This window comes from Mastomys coucha, unplaced genomic scaffold, assembly GCF_008632895.1.
Source record: "Mastomys coucha isolate ucsf_1 unplaced genomic scaffold, UCSF_Mcou_1 pScaffold4, whole genome shotgun sequence".
NCBI classification, from domain to species: Eukaryota; Metazoa; Chordata; class Mammalia; order Rodentia; family Muridae; genus Mastomys; species Mastomys coucha.
The window spans coordinates 57,490,387-57,506,935 of NW_022196910.1; the positions used below are offsets into that span (position 1 = coordinate 57,490,387).

Genomic DNA, 16,549 nt, shown 5'->3' on the forward strand with positions numbered 1-16,549 from the left:
GTGTTGTGTAAGCTTCTTGTACATTTATATGCATTTTTTTAGGTTAGGGAAATTTTCTTCTATGATTTTGTTAAAGATGTTTTTTGGACCTTTGAGCTAGGAATCTTCTTCTATTCCTATTATTCTTCTGGTTGGTCTTTTCATAGTGTCCCAAATTTCCTGAATGTTTTGTGACATGGACTTTTTAAATTTTGCATTTTCTTTGATATTGATTTCTTCTATTGTATCTCCTACCCTTGAGATTTTCTTTTCAATCTCCTGTATTATGTGGTAATGCTTTTGTCTGTGTTTCCTGTTCTCTTTCTTAGGTTTTCTATCTCCAGGATTGCCTCAGTTTGTGTTTTCATTATTGCTTCTATTCCCTTTTTCAAGACTTGAACAGTTTTATTCATACCCTTCACCTGTTTAATTGTATTTTCCTATATTTTATTTTTATTTGTCTCCTCTTTCAATGCCTCTACCTGTTTGGATATATTTTCCTATATTTCTTTAATAGATTTATTCATTCCCTCTCTAAAGGCTTCTATCATTTTTATAAGATTGGATTTAAGACCATCTTCTTGTGCTTCATTTTCATTAGGATAGCCAGGGTTTGCTGTAGTAAAAGAGCTGGGCTCTGGTGGAAGCATATTGCCTTGGGTCTTGTTGATCATATTCTTTAGGCATCTGTTTTTTTCTGGTGTTGGATGGATGATCCTGATGAAAGCAGCACCTCTCATGAAGTGCTTTGAGCTGTGGGACAGATAATGGAGGTCAGGGTACCTGATTTGGCTGTTGTCCTTCAGGTGGCACTTGCAGGGGATTGATAGGGCAATGTTCTAAGATGGTAGTTCTTGGGGTCTCCACAGGTCTCCACAAGGAAACAGAACATTCTTGGGGGTTCCACAAGTCTCCTTGGGACAGAGCTAGATAATGAAGTTCAGGTGACCACATGCAACTCACCTCTTAAGTCTTTGTCTGGGAAGAAACCAACTAGGATGGGATTGGTAGAGCAGGGTTCCAGGCTGGTAACTCTTGGGGCCCTAAAGTCTTCCACAGAGGAGCAAGACACTCTTGGGGTCCCACAAGTTTCCTAAGGACTAAAGAGCCAGCTCAGAACAAGACAATGGGTTTCAGGGACCATGTACAGCTCACCTCTGCAGGTTATGTCCCAGATGGACCCTACTGGGAAGGGATTGGTGGGGGAAGTCTCCAAGATGACTAGTCTTGGGGACCCTGAAGGCTTCCATGGGGGGACTATGATGTTCTAGGAGCCCCCCCCCAAGTCTCTTCAGGATTTAAGAGCATTCTCTTCATTCTTAACCCGCTCCTTTCTTTCTTTATTTTGATGATAATTCAGTTTTTAACAAACCTTCTTTCAAGCTCTAATATTCTTTGTTTTCCCTCTCATCTAGATAGGTGGAAATGAAGAACTGACTCTTAAGAGCTGAAATCTGACCTTTCCATAGATAGTGTATAACGCAGGTGCATATAATGCTGATGCATGCATGCATGCATGCATGCACACACACACACACACACAAGACAAATGCTGTAAAAAATTAAACGTTGAACAAATAAAAATGAACAAATTATTTTCAAGTATGCAGTAAATTTAAATTGTTGTCTTCAAGAAATTTGATTGATAGTTTCTACTGTCTGCTTCTTAGTCACACCATCATAGTAAACAACAATGTCAACAGTTCTGGAGTTTAAGAATTCTTGTTTATCCAGGTCAGTTAAGTAGATGTTACCATGTGTACTGGCTGTTTTTATGTGTCGACTTGACAGAGGTTGGAGTTATCACCAAGAAAGTAACTTCAGTTGGGGAAGTACCACCAAGAGATCCAGCTGTGGGGCATTTTCTCAGTTGGTGATCAAGGGGGGAGGGCCCATTGTGGGTGGTGCCATCCCTAGGCTGGTAGCCTTGGGTTCTATAAAAGAGCAAGCTGAGCAAGTCAGTAAGTAACATCCCTCCATGGCTTCTGCATCAGCTCCTGCTTCCAGTCCTGAGTTTCAGTCCTGACTTCCTTTGGAGATGAACAGCAACATGAAAGTGTAAGCTGAATAAACCCTTTTCTCCCCAACTTGCTTCTTGGTCATGATATTTGTGCAGGAATAGAAACCCTGATACCAAGACAGCAAGAAAGCAAACACATAATATTTTTCCTATAAAGCTTACAGATGATAAAATATTCTGACTATATGGCAGCACAATAATCAGGCATACCCTATTGTGCTGAATTGTTTTTACTACAACATAATGCATTAATACAGTAATAAGTACAGCAGAAATAACCCAGAAACTACATATCCTTATCACAGTCCCTATTCCCTCCTCTCCTTCCAGTCTGATGCCTACAATTCCCTTCTCCTATTGCCCCTCCCCTTATCCTCAGAGCCCCCCTTGAGTACAACCCCACCCTGAGACATCTAGTCCCAGCAGGACTTAGGTACCTCATCTCCCACTGAGACCCAACCAGGCAGCCCAGGTAGGAGGGAGGTGATCCAATGGCAGGAACAGAGACCAAGACAGCCCCTGTTTCTTGTTAGGAGTCCAACATGAAAATCAAGCTGCAATTTGCTACAAACATGTTGATGACCTACATCCAGCCCCTGGGGATAGGAGTGAGTGAGCTGCAAGGGTCAAGGACACCACAAGAAGACTTACAGACTCATCTAACCTAGGCCCATGGGGCTCACAGAGACTTGGCCACCAACTAAGGAGCATGTAAGGAGGAAGGTAATGGTATTCACTTCCTGAAGGGCAAAGCCAAGAATGGGTGTTGCTCTTCCATTAATAAAAGATTCCCTTTTACCATAAGAACTGTGGAAAATAAATCACTAATTTTAAGGTGTGATTCAAAACATGCCCTTATTGTTATCCTCATTACTTTGCCTTTTCTTCCTCCTGTTATCATCATTCTCCTCCCTTGTCTTCCTTTCTCTTCCCTTGTCTTCTCTTTGGTTTCTAAAGAGTGCCATCCTGTAGCTACAGGGGCTGTGTAAGGTTAACATGCTGATGAGAATCAACAATCAAGAGTGGGAAAGTGGTATACAAACATGGTAAAATGTATAGTCACAAATAGTTATGGCAGCCCAGCCTAGGATTTTAGGGCCTCTCTTGTGTGGGTACAGTATCAAAGTGAGGTCAAGGTCAAGCAAGAATCCATGATAGGCTGTTAATGGAGCCTGGCATGTGATGTCATAACTCAGTTGGGTTGAGTATAACCTCCATACAGCAGTATTTCAATATGCTTTCTTGTTTTTAAAGTAGTTATCACTAAGAGGGGGAAAGTAGGAATAAAATAAACATAGAACCACAGTGGCCAGCATTGACCCCCAACTCCAAACCCTGGCCAATGGTATGAGAGGTGTAGGAAGGAAGGCCAGAGTAGCCATCCAAAGTCATGAGCTCCAACATAGAGAATCTGCCTCCCCACATCATCTGCCTAACATACAAAGAAAAAAGGTCTCTACCTTTGCCATTATGGGCATTCCCCAACAGATAAAAACTGAAAATGGCCCTGTCTTTACTAGGTCTCAATTCAAAACCTTCTGCTTGCAATGGGAAATTGTCCACCATACAGGGATTTCCCACAACCCTCAGGGCCAAGGGATAATAGAAAATAAACATCCAATCCTAAAGCCCATTTTCTAAAACAGAAGACAACCACTTACCCCACTAAAATACAATTAATGGCACTTCTGACTGATGTGTTAGAATGGCGGGTTGCATCAGAACATACCACACTAGGCCCAGACAGTTCCACATGTCTCCCACCTGGTTTAATTGAGAGGGAGAGAGGGGGCAGTAGCAGAAAGAGAGGAGGGGGAGAGAGAGAGATGGAGGAATGTTCCCCGTATATATATATGGGTTCTGATGTAGTGGCTGCAGGTAAAGGTGGGAGGTGAGCCCAATGGATTCTGGGAATATGGTGGCTGTTGCCCTGGCAACAGGTCTGTGGACCTGCCCATGCATTGCCACAGGCTTTGGATGCCCTGATGCTAACATACCTCCCTTTTTAATATTATAAAAATAAGGAAAGAAAAAGGGAAGGGGAAGCCGATGGTGAAAAGGGACCGAGGGTGTCATGTCTCTAAAGCTACTTCCTGCTGTCTAGGGGCGTTGTTAATGGGGGATAGTTGGCTTTAACCATCGAGATCCACTTGGTAAACATTCACATCAGGTTCCTCTGTGGACAGTGGCTCATCTGTGGGCAGTGGCTGGTAATCCTGTAACAGGAGCTGATTGATAGTTTGGTTAGAAATGTTTTGTATTTGTCATTGAAGAAATGTAGAAACAAGATTAATGAGGCAGGGAGCAAATCATAACACCAGGAAGATGACTAGGAAAGGAGTTACAAACCAAGTATCCACTTCCATATGGGGTTTTCAAAAATCTCAGAACTGGAGGTCTCACAGTCCCTGAAATTTTTTATGTCTGACTGTAGCTCCTGGATTTTATTTCTTACTATCCCAGATTGGTTGACGTAGAAGCAGCATTCTTCTTGGAGGAACAGGCAAAGACCACCTTCTTTAGATGTCAGGACATCTAGTCCCCATCTGTTCTGAAGCACCACGGCTGCCAAAGAATCGATCTGTTCTTGAATAGTAAGCACAGTTTCAGACATTTTTTTGAAAATTGCTTTGAAACTGAAAAGTGAATGTATTATATTGGATCATGGAAGTTGTTATCCCTGCAACTCCAGTACCAACACCTATGGCTATTCCCATAGCAACCAAGAGTGGCACAAGTTGAATTGCTTTCTTATGCTGGGCAGCTATCATATCTATAACTGGGATTGGCAGGGGCTCGTTTTCCTGGATTATTCCCAGTTCAGGGAAAAGAAGTACTAATGTGCAAACTCCTGACCAGCTAGGAGGTAGGCAATGATATGCCTGAGTGCCACAAAGAATTGATGTGTTTTAGACTGTAGGGCATTGTGGCAGAGATGATACATCAAGGGTTATGGTTCTATTGCAGTCTAAGGAGCTCAACATTCCCACTGAACGAGTCCCAGAGGCCTTAAAACAGGTTGCCACACCAAAGAAAGGGACAGAGGAAAGGTATGGAGTCATGGTGACACTGGAGCCAGGGCAGCTGACAAAGAGACAAGGACCTCAGAGGAGTGTTTGATTATCTCCCCTGCTTTTCTGATATCCAAGAGTTGCACAATTGAGACATATTTTCTCTGAATATGGATGGTACTTACTGGGGCCCTGGGCTGATTTTTACGATAGAGCTTACCAACAACTCCTGTCTCCCACCTGGGATTCCATGGGTCGTGTATGTAGAAAAAGAGTGTCTTGTGGTGTTGATAGAAGAATTGATTGATCCATGATCCTAGCATATGTATTTGACATCACCCCTTATAAATGGCACTAATTTGTCATTTCGTCTTTTACTTCAGACCTTGGCCTCGACATCCCAACTCCTTAATGTCACCAGACCTGGATGCTTTAAGGGTTGTTGGTTATGTGTATCCCCTGGAACTAACTCACAATTGTCACTTACAGTGTCTCTAGTGATACTGCAAAGTAACATTACCTCACCCTTTGTCAGCTGCCCTGGCCCCAGCTTGGAGCTTCTTCTGAGATTGATTTTCCTGTTGAAGAATATTAGCATGGATAAAGATTGATTTGGAAGAGGGGCATGTTGTCAAGAGACATGTTGGTTGATTACAGGGAATTTGGCAAAGCCATTAGGGTACAGCAGACCCTATGACTCCCATTCACCTTTCCTGGAGACAATACATCCAATATGCAGCTGATCTCCTTCCCTTAATCACCCCAACTGTTCCCAATTCTTTTTCTGTGCTTCCCTCGCCCTCTCTTGGTAGCTTGACTATTGGCAGCTATTTCCCTTAACATTTCCCTTCACAAATCCCATGGATTCTTAACCACACAAAAATTACAAGACATTCCTCTCTTTGATCTACCCGGTTTCCTTTGCCTTGTAGGACCCTCCTCAAGCCCCCATCCTATGTGTACCCCCCTGCTCTTTTCTGGTGGGAAGGCACTATAAGTTCCTGCATTAACTTTCATTTTTAAGGTTCCTCCACCACCATCCCCCCCAACCCCCAATGATTGTTTCTTGGGTTTATCTCTATGAAGCAGAAGAATTCTACTTAAGCTGGGCGGAGACAAAAAGAAAAAGAGATATCTTCATTCCTCTGCTCTTTGGACTGGGTCTCAATGTCTTACTGGGTGTGACAGGAATTGCTGGAGTAACCTTGTCCAAACATACCATCTGGCCAGTGACTTCCAGGACAAACTTGACCAGGCAATGGTTTCTACTGCAGACAGCCTTGAGTCCCTTCAATGCCAGATAACCTCCTTAGCAAGAGTTGTTCTCCAAAACTGGAAGGCCCTAGACTTACTGACTGTTTAACAGGGAGGGACTTGCATTTTGCTGGGTGAGGAATGTTGCTTCTATGTCAATGAATCTGGGCTGGTAGAACAAGACATACAAATGCTCAAAGATCTCCGGGGAACTCTCTGGGCACACTATGCTTCCAACACCCCTACTCTATGGTACTCAAATCTCTTGGTAGCTTGACTTCTTCCCTTCCTTGGTCCTATACTAGCCATTGGAGCCCTGCTTCTCCTGGCACCCTGCCTTATCCAACTTCTAAAACAGCAGATTACTAGCTGGTTTTGGTCTGATACCAGACCATTCCCAACATAGAAGACAGTTACTCCACTGACACCTCTCCTTTATAAAAGCAAAGAGGAGAATTTGTGGGACAAGTGGATCAACCATGCCATTAGACAGAAGAACTGGTAAGGGTGAGTGAGCTCAGGCCCCATGAATATCAGAATTGAGAATTGCAGGAATGAAGCCGTTCTCTTTCTACCTCTACCTGCTCTGGAACAGTAATCTCAACACCCCACTGAGAGCAACAAGACAATCAGTCACATAGGAAAAACACCTGGAGTCCTTCCCCCATGCAAACTAACATCACTAACATCTCAAACTGAGCCAATAGTAAACATCTACTGACAAATGTCTTGAATTAAGTACTTCCAGCATTGTGGTATGTGATAGTTTAGATCTGTTTGGAGACTGCTTCCTTGATTTCCATTTTCTAGTTTTCTGGGATGCAGACTAGGACTGCACCTCACCCTGTGTGTGTGTGTCGCCTAGAGCAAAGAAGATTTACTCCAAGTCTACTTTATGCTAAAGTCATTCAGTTCCTAGCAAAGAAAATGAAACCACAAAGCCTTAAGGAAACTAACAGCAACTATTATCCTGCAAAGACAGAACACAGGGATGTTTTTAAAATATTGACTAAAGAAAAAAGTGTTCTTTTAAAAATCTACAAACCAAGTCCTACAATGGAAAAAATGTGGACATCAGTTGTCCCTTCTAGTTTCACAATGGATTCCCTTAATTAGATTGTTTTTGGTGCTTGAAAATAACCATTTTAAAACTTTTCCCATTTCCTTCTTCTTTGTCTAGAGCAAGGGCCTGATATTCCTCACAGGAGGGTGTGACGAGGGTGTGACGACAGCACAACCCGACTCAGGCACTCGTGTACTGGATCCCGCCTCGAGAACTACCTCAGGAGCGGTAAGAGAGGACTCAACACACCAATTAGGTTTTAAATGCTTTATGTCAATCTCCAGCACAACTACACACAGCATACAATATGCTATTAGAGCAAAGATAATGAAGGCTATAACAATATAATAGCTAAACATTTCACTCTACTGCATATTGGGGTATATGACCTGATCAGTAGCCTCTGGGTGCAGGCGGTCTGGAGGGCTGCGATAACAGGAGTGAGTCAGGTCGAAGGGTGGCTCTCTAGCTGGGCTAGTTTTGGTTTGCTTGACCACGAAGTAGTGCTTGGCTGAGAAGTCTCAAGTGGTCAGTAGCCTCTGGTGGTTTCCGGTGCTTGACCATGAAGTCTCGAGTGGTCAGTAGGATCACGTCAAGCGGCCATGGCTACCGAGAGCAGAGGGGGCTTTGGCGTCTGAGACTTCCTCTTTTGAGCCTGACTTGGCGTCATGATTGACATGTTGGGCTGATAACCATTTGAGTATGGTTATCATTTCGAGTTGTTTTTAAGTCCAAATTTTTACTTCTATTGGGATGTTTTTCTGCACAAATATTTACTTCACTAATACACTTCTGCATTCTTAGAAAGCACTCTGGGCAAACAACTTGTTTTTCACAGCAAGTCTCACTGCACGAATATTTTGTTCTACCTATTACAAGATGGAGTGGTCTTGCTAAAGACCTGCTCCTTATATTCTTCAATTCTTCCACCTCACACCACCAACACTATTTTTTCTCCACTGAAATCATAGCATATTATTGATTTGATGACCTGTGCTAGCATCATGGGACTGGGAAAGTGGTATCTCATACACAATTCATAATAACAACAGTCTAACATCATAATTCAATAGCATGCTATTTTTACCATACCATATCACTTTATAATGATATGTGTTTAAACCATTCCAAGATAACAAAAATGTAGCACAGGCTGCTTACCACTGTATACTTTTTATTTTAATAGTTTCAATCTACAATGTGAAATTTGGATTGATGTATGATTAGCATTTAGAACCAAAAGGTCTGAAATAGAACTTTGAAATCTTTGTAATGGGAAACACATGAAATAATAATAATATAGTCATTAGGTAGGCAGTCATCAGAAATATGAAAAATTTGTATCAAATGGTGTTATAATAAGTAGACTTGAATGCCTAAAACTTTTACCTAGTAAGGGTAAACAATACTGTGCAAATAAGGGTTTTGAACACTTTAATGTCATCATCAACTTCTTAAGGGCTTTCAAGGTCATAGCATCATATCCTCTTGAGTATTTTGTGTACAATTTTAAGGTTACTTCTAAACAATGATGTATAGTGCAAAGAATATGTATAATGAAGAATATACTCTTTAAAGTCTTTTGGATATTGTAGCATTTAATCTGTGTATCTTTGAAACACAAAACACTTTGTTAATAAAATCCAGTAACATATCAGTATGAGTGTAGGATGTTGCAATAAAATCAAGATGGCACATGTAACAAGAAAGTAATGCTAACCACTCACTTATTGTACAAAGCTTATGAACTCAGAGAAAGATTTATGTGACAGAAATTAGAAGGCAATTATAGCTAACTATAATTAATTTATCTAATTAATCTAAAATGTCACTTTTAGAGATATTTTGCTTTTGGTTTTTGATATCTCCAAATTGCCTTGGACATTTACAGTAAATTACAAAAAGCAGCTTGTAACATTATTAAGCATTGAAATACTATAATCTTCTGTGGCTATAAAATAGGAAATGTATTCCATTATGTTGAAAAATGAAAGCAAGTATGTCTAGGTATAACTTTACCAAGCATTTGGTTGAGTTTTCCAAACAATCCTCCATAAGCCACACTTGGTAGATGCTGAGAACAAAACTCTAAGCTAAAGGGGATATGATGGAAATATCTAAAACCTAAATTTAAAAATTAACCTTTTAGACTAATCAGAAGCTATTCCAAGAAACTGGTTTCCCAAGTGATTTGGATTTCTATTTGCTCTCAAATTTTATTTCTCTAAAATCAAAATATGAGACAAATAGATTAACAAAATTGAAAGGAGAAATAAGTAGAACCTTAAATTATTTAGTCATATAGCTTTCTCTTTTATTTAATTAGGTAAGAATAATTTCTAAATAAATTATTTGCCATGGCAAACAATAACCTGATAAGTTGCCTGTCTTTGTGTATTCATCAGAGGAAACTCTGCTACCTAAACAAAAGCAGAAGAAAGACTGAATCAAGGGTCTGTATTTTGGGTTACATGATGTTGAGTCTAAGGCTGAAACTGGCAAGTGTACTCTATTTCGTGGACTTAGTTCTTGTGTCTAATGATAGCTCCTAGACTTAGGCACTGTTTATCTGAGCATTATGTGAATTACTTGTAAGACAGTGACTTCAGAGTGGTTTTTCTTGCACACCTGATTTCCTTTGGCATCTACCAAAACTTGGAGTAACCCTTGTCTCAACTGATGCATGCTGCTTATTCACTTTTTCTCACATACCAGAATCAAACTAATATACACACATAAACACATCCATATATACATATAGACATAGGGGATCTAACTTTTCATATGTATAAATTTAAAATCTTACATTAGTTTAACTATGTTTTCTAAACTTGATTTATTTTAAAAACAAAAGTATGTTTTCTTATTGTGCCATTTTAAAGGCAGTTTGACTTGAAAAGTGCTATAAAACTTATTTTTGTTGTATTAGAGGAAAGCAAAGAGGATTTATGCTACACAAGGAATAATGTTTAAATTTTCCTGATTTATATGGGATTTTTAGTGTGTATTTGTTTGGTTTTCAAGACAGGGTTTCTCTGTATAACCATGGTGATCCTGGAACTCACTCTTTAAACTAAGCTGGCCTTGAACTCAGACCCTGCCTCTGCCTCGCAAATGCTGGGATTACCAGCATGTTCCACTACCACCTGGCTCAAAGTTATTGTCTAAATCCTTTAATTCAGCATAGATCATCCTCATAATGTTTTATTTCCATTTTCTTTTCATTGTATACACATGCCTTGACACTGTCAAATGTTATCAAACATAAAACACAACACTGGCATTGTATGAAGTGTCATTTGCATATAAGCCAGCGTAAAGGCATAGTTTCTGAGTTAATCATGGTGTAAAGTACCTTATCCATCTAAACTTTACTTGTAGCTACAAAATAATTTACTTCTCCATTCACACAGCTTACATAATGTTATTGTCAGAGTAAGAAACACACTATTTATACAAAATGCAGTAAATCTTCACCAATGTCCAGAGCTCTCATATTTAATCACCTTAAAGAAAAAAGTAACTTATTTAGAATGTCATTTACAGGGAATTATTAATGCTATGCACTGGAAAAGTTGAGGATCTGCCATCTCCTTTTTAAAGCACACTTCATCTTTAAATGTGTAAATGGCAAGGATCAGACAGACAACAGTCAACTAATACAAGAATCAGTAAAGAGTGCATACCTTCTTAGAGTAAAATGTTTTTCTTGCACAAGACTTTTTTCATGGCATCTTTTACATCCTTATTTCTTAAAGAGTAGATTAGGGGATTCAACATAGGTGTGAACAAAATATAACATACTGAAGCTATTTTACGAAGTTCAGGATTATTGGGAGGCGTGAGATACACAAAGGAAACAGTCCCATAAAGCAAACTTACAACCCCCAGGTGGGAGCTGCAGGTAGAAAAAGCTTTTCTCCTCCCTTCACTAGAATGGATCTTTAAAACTGTGGATACAATATACATGTAAGATACTACAATAACAATTATTGTTGGCAAAATAATGAGCACAGCCAAACTGAGTGACACCATCTTATTGATAAAAGTATTAGAACAGGAGATCTTTTCGATTGGATTTGAATCACAATAGAAGTGATCAATGACCCTAGAGGCACAAAAAGACATGGAAAAAGTTACACTGATTTGGAGGATGGAACTGACCCAGCCGCAGAGATAGGAACCAGCCACCATCTGGACACAGACACTTCTTGACATGCGAACACTGTAAAGGAGAGGATTGCAGATGGCAATGAAGCGGTCATAGGCCATGGCTGCTAGTATAAAGGCTTCTGTTACCATGAAAAGTGCATAAAGGAAAAGTTGAGCCACGCAGCCCACAAAGGATATGGTCTTTTTCTGAGATAAGATGTTTACCATGGCTTTAGGTACAATAACCGTGGAGTAGGAGAGGTCAATGATGGAGAGATTTCCTAGGAAGAAATACATTGGTGTGTTCAGCCTAGGATCAGTCACTATGATGCCAATCATGCTAAGGTTTCCCAGAAGAACCATCCCATAAATAATAAGAAATAGAAGAAAGAGGACACTGTGGAGCTCTGGACGGACCCTGATGCCTACAAGAATGAAGTCAGTCACTTCTGAGTGGTGAATGAAGTCAGTCACTTCTGAGTGGTTGTCTCTTTCCTTGTCACCCATGGCGAATTTCTGCTTCAGAAAATCAACATATAAACTCCCCATAAATTATCAGCTATAACCAGTAATACTTTGCATTTTAAAAGATCTATAGTTGTCGTGAATTTTTATATCCACTACCCTAGTAAGATTATACAGCTGCTAATTAAGATGAGAGATACCTTGCTGCTCCCTTAAGAGAGCACAGCTGGACCAAAATGTAATGTGTTACTCTAGAATCGTGTTAACTATAGTGTTGTCTGATACTTCTTATACCTGGACTGTCATATGAGAGGCTCTGAATTATAACTTATGACTAAGATAAAATCAACATTGTAAAGACTGATAAATTCATAATACTAAAAATATACCTTTCTAAAATTTAAATTTATCATTTATGTTTTTCCCCTTAATAACATGTTTCAACTTCTTGTTTAAAATAAAAATAAACAGAAAGGTAAGTGTATAGTCTTACTATAGGCAAAGTAGTATGGTCTTTCTGTCAAATGGACCATTGCAACTACAGGTATTTATCAAAAGTTAGTTTCTTCACAGGTCTTTTATAAAGTGGTCAATTTTCAGTGCAAGAAACACAAGGATTTAATTTAAATGCAATTACAAATGTCAGTATGACATGTATTTTTATCCTGTGAAGTCTGATTCTTCCTATTCTTGTGTAAATTTGTCAAAAAACTCATCTGAAACATTTTTGAATGTGAGAAAAAATTTAGAAGCTTCCAAGCAAGGAGCCAATAAAAAAATTAACTCCATAGAAAAATATTTTATATTAGACAGAAAATGTTAATGAGCTCTTGATCTAATGATATGAACTCAGTAGTTTTAAGAATAAATATACATTAATTTTCTAAACCATCTAAACCATTCAATGTTCTTGTAGGCTAGTAGGTAAGCAACAAAAACAACTTTAATTATTTTGAACCATTTATGATTTTCTTAAATTATAAAAAATACATTCATTAGGAATTAAGTTGTCTAATAGCTAAAAATAACTATCATTTTTCTTTTGCAATATTTAAACCAAATCTTACTTGTTCTTCCCATGAAGGTATGAATAATAAAATCTTACAAATGATCCAAGAAGCTTCTTTGATAGGGTGGGAATGAGGGGTATACCCACAATGAAAACTAGCAATATGTAGTTTCCTTTGACTTTCTAACTCAATAGTTATAAAAAGTATAGTTTTATCATTTATTCAGTGCTATTTCAATAAATAACTCTTAAAAGTCCATAAAATTAATGCATACAAATTTAAATCCATAGAAATAATGACACAACAGTATTTGCTATTCTTGATCTCCGTCTTTTCCCCTGTCTACCATATACCTGAAGTTCATTCTGAAGGGTTTATAATAGTTTGATCTCAGTGCTAGTAGACACGAATTAAATTTACTGACTCAGATAGATCTATGTGTTTATTGTTGTTGGAGAAGAATAGAAAGTATCCTCTTAGGTACAGATCTGTGCAGAGCACTTTCAAGTATTCACCATTTGTTCATTTGGAATGGGAAATGAATATTTTTACAAGAGACAAGAAAGACTTTTAAGACACATTAAATCATTTCAAACATATTTATCTGCCTTCCACAGCAAATCATAAGTTTGTAAACTTGATTGTGATGATTATTTCAAAATGTATAGTACATTAAAATTTTATTAGATACCTTAAGCTGCTAGTTTTATATCATTGCTATGCTAACAAGAATTTTGTAAAAATGTCACAAGTTTAATTTGCTTTGATGTTTAATCAAATTTTAAAATTAAAAGAGAAGAAAGGAAGAAATCTCAGTTTCAAGAGCTACTTTATTGCTATGCTAATGAAAACAACATAATTTTTCAAAGACAATCTGTATCTAACAGACCACAAACTAACATGTTTAGTCAGTATTTTCAAGCATATACTCTATGGCAAGAATTGTTTGGCAGTGAATTTGAAAAATTTAATTCAAGACTATTTATGACATGAATGTATTTTATGAAGGGCTTATCATGATGTGACAGTGATCTTTAGTTTACTGCTAAATGACCCATAATAAATTAACTCACTCAGTGACTCAGTGCTGATTCTTTAAAAAACACATTTTAAAATAGTTTAGAGTGGCAGTACTGAAAGTTATAGTTAAATGGTTGTATGAGCACAGCAGGCTTAGTTGAGTAAACCTGACTGTAAATCCTCCAGCATGTATTTAAGTCACACTGCAGATAACTTTGGATTCAGAAAAATGTTCAATCTCTCTAGAAATAAAAGCTGACCATTCTAACCTAAAACAAACAGTCACTAAATTAATATTGTTCATATCTTGCACACAAAATGGGCTTTGAAAGGCTTATCTGCAATAATAATTATAAATGACCAATATTATATATGAAATAACTGAAATACAGGAAATGGAGAAGCTTTAATGTTGTGAAATTTATTAAGAAGTGAAATTAAAGCAAATGAGATATTAGAATTCATGTAACTCAAACTATACTTTTAATATCAACTATTGTATTTTTAGTCAGATTTAGCCATTCTCTTTCTTTAGGTAATGGAATATGATTCTCAAGGCTTATTCTAACCTGAATAATCACCAAATTATATCAACAAATTTTGATCTACAGAAAAATTGTATTTTAAGTATCTTGACATTGTCCTGGGTTTTCTTTTTACATGATGAAAATGTAGAAGTATTTGATAAACGTTCTTACCTTATACTTGTGTAGTCTCTTGTATTTATACTCTCTTGTAACCTCTCTTATAAGAAGTTGAAGAATTCCAATTTTTATTTATTCTAAATGGAAGATAAATTTGTAAAATAACAAGATCAAAGTTAGGCATTTCAGATAATATTTATTTCCCTTCATAGATGCACTGTACATATCTTGGTGACTTTGCCTAACTTCATAACATTCCATTTCCTATTATTAAAGGAATAATAATATTGTTGTTCTCTCTTTAGTTTTACCTTGTTAGGAAACTTGTTGAGATTGTCTTTCCAAACACTAAGATGATGGTCTCTGAATCATTTCAGTCTTCTCAAAGAATTCTATTTCTCTGCCAAAACTGAAGTGTCACTGACTTAATCTATAAATTTAGTTGCATACAGAGCTCCAGCCACCTTGCCAACAGATCTCAGACTAAAGACTGGAGCAAAATGGATATAAGAGGCAAGTAGCAAAATCCCTAATCTTGGATGGCTGTGAAAATAGCAACAGCCAGAAACTATGGTAGTCCTAATTTACTCTAGTCCCATGAAATGATTCCAGAAAATTGCACCATCGAAGTTTTTAGGACTTTGAAAGACAAAGTCCCTCTGAGAGTAGACTAGAAAAGAAGTCAATTAAAATTTCATAACAAGGGCAAAGTTTGGGGCCATCCCATGAGGCTATATGAAGAAGTCACCAAGTGTGATTTCTCGGCTTCTTGAATACTCTTGAGATAATCACAAACTCATCTTGGAACAATCTCCATGTTTTAAAAAGTTTCTTCATGTTAAGCTGAAGTCTAGTTCTCTGTACCTTGGCCTGCCTAGATGCCACAGAGTCCATATAGTACCCTGGTCTCTGCAACTGCTTCTACTGTAGCCACTGACAATCCTTCTAGCTTTAACAAGGCTTTGTTAGGTTTTACTCCTTGGTGACTGGATTTAACATTTTTTTTTTTTTGAGACAGGGTTTCTCTGTGTAGTCCTGGCTGTGCTGTAACTCACTCTGTAGACCAGGCTGGCCTCAAACTCAGAAATCCACCTGCCTCTGCCTCCCAAGTGCTGGGATTAAAGGCGTGCGCCACCACTGCCCAGCCGGATTTAACATTCTTAATTACTATTATTCATCTTTGTGTTTTGCCAAGATCTTAGTTTTGCCAAGACTAGTTTGGAGTTCACTATGTAACCTAGGCTGGCTTCAAATTTATGTCACTCCTCCTGGTTCAACTTCCTTAGTGCTGTAATGACACTTTTATAACATCAAACCTAGAGACATCCTTTCTTTCTGTTAAGATCTCTTTTGCAATATCTGGATGATTTCTGACTTGCTTTAAAGACGTCTAATATCTGAAAATACTTTTCTGAGCAGTAGGAATTATTAAATTCAGCTTGAATATGTCAGCCACAAAAAATCATAAATAAAATAATCTATGTAAGAAAATAGTGTTAACTTAAAAACTACAGTCCTACTCTGTACTTTTACAATCAATTCAATATTAATATACACCAGTGTGGAAAGTGACTATAAATTGTAATGAATAGAAAAGATAAAATGGACTTTCTAGTAATATTAGCTACTTTTCTGGCACTCACTATTTTTGAACCATTGATGTGAAAAAAAATGCTAAAACCTTATGCTGAGATTTAGCAGTTTGACCACCACCTGGAGAAAAGTGCGAAGAGATGTCTTATGATATATAAATAATTTGAGGGACTGAGTAGACACAATACACATGCAAGAAATGTGTCTTCCAAAAACAGATGCCCCTATACTTTTGAAAGTTTTTAATATTTTCAACTATAACTCCAAAACTTCATTCATTATTAATTTGCTCCAACAAGCCCAGGTTCTCCCCATTGGGATTTATTAAACTCATATTA

The 16,549-nt window shown here is 37.9% G+C and overlaps 1 protein-coding gene across 1 annotated transcript; it reads right to left on the reverse strand.

Annotated features, from left to right (window-relative positions):
- Positions 1-10,955: 10,955 nt before the first annotated feature.
- On the reverse strand, positions 10,956-11,998 carry LOC116076310 (olfactory receptor 9K2-like). The gene has a single exon (XM_031350031.1). It carries the CDS (start codon positions 11,984-11,986, stop codon positions 11,018-11,020), a length of 969 nt encoding a protein of 322 aa, XP_031205891.1. The 5' UTR covers positions 11,987-11,998; the 3' UTR covers positions 10,956-11,017.
- Between the last annotated feature and the right edge of the window lie 4,551 nt (positions 11,999-16,549).

Excerpts from the sequence above, each read along its gene's own strand:
- LOC116076310 (XM_031350031.1), bottom strand. The coding sequence starts at position 11,986 with ATGGGTGACAAGGAAAGAGACAACCACTCAGAAGTGACTGACTTCATT.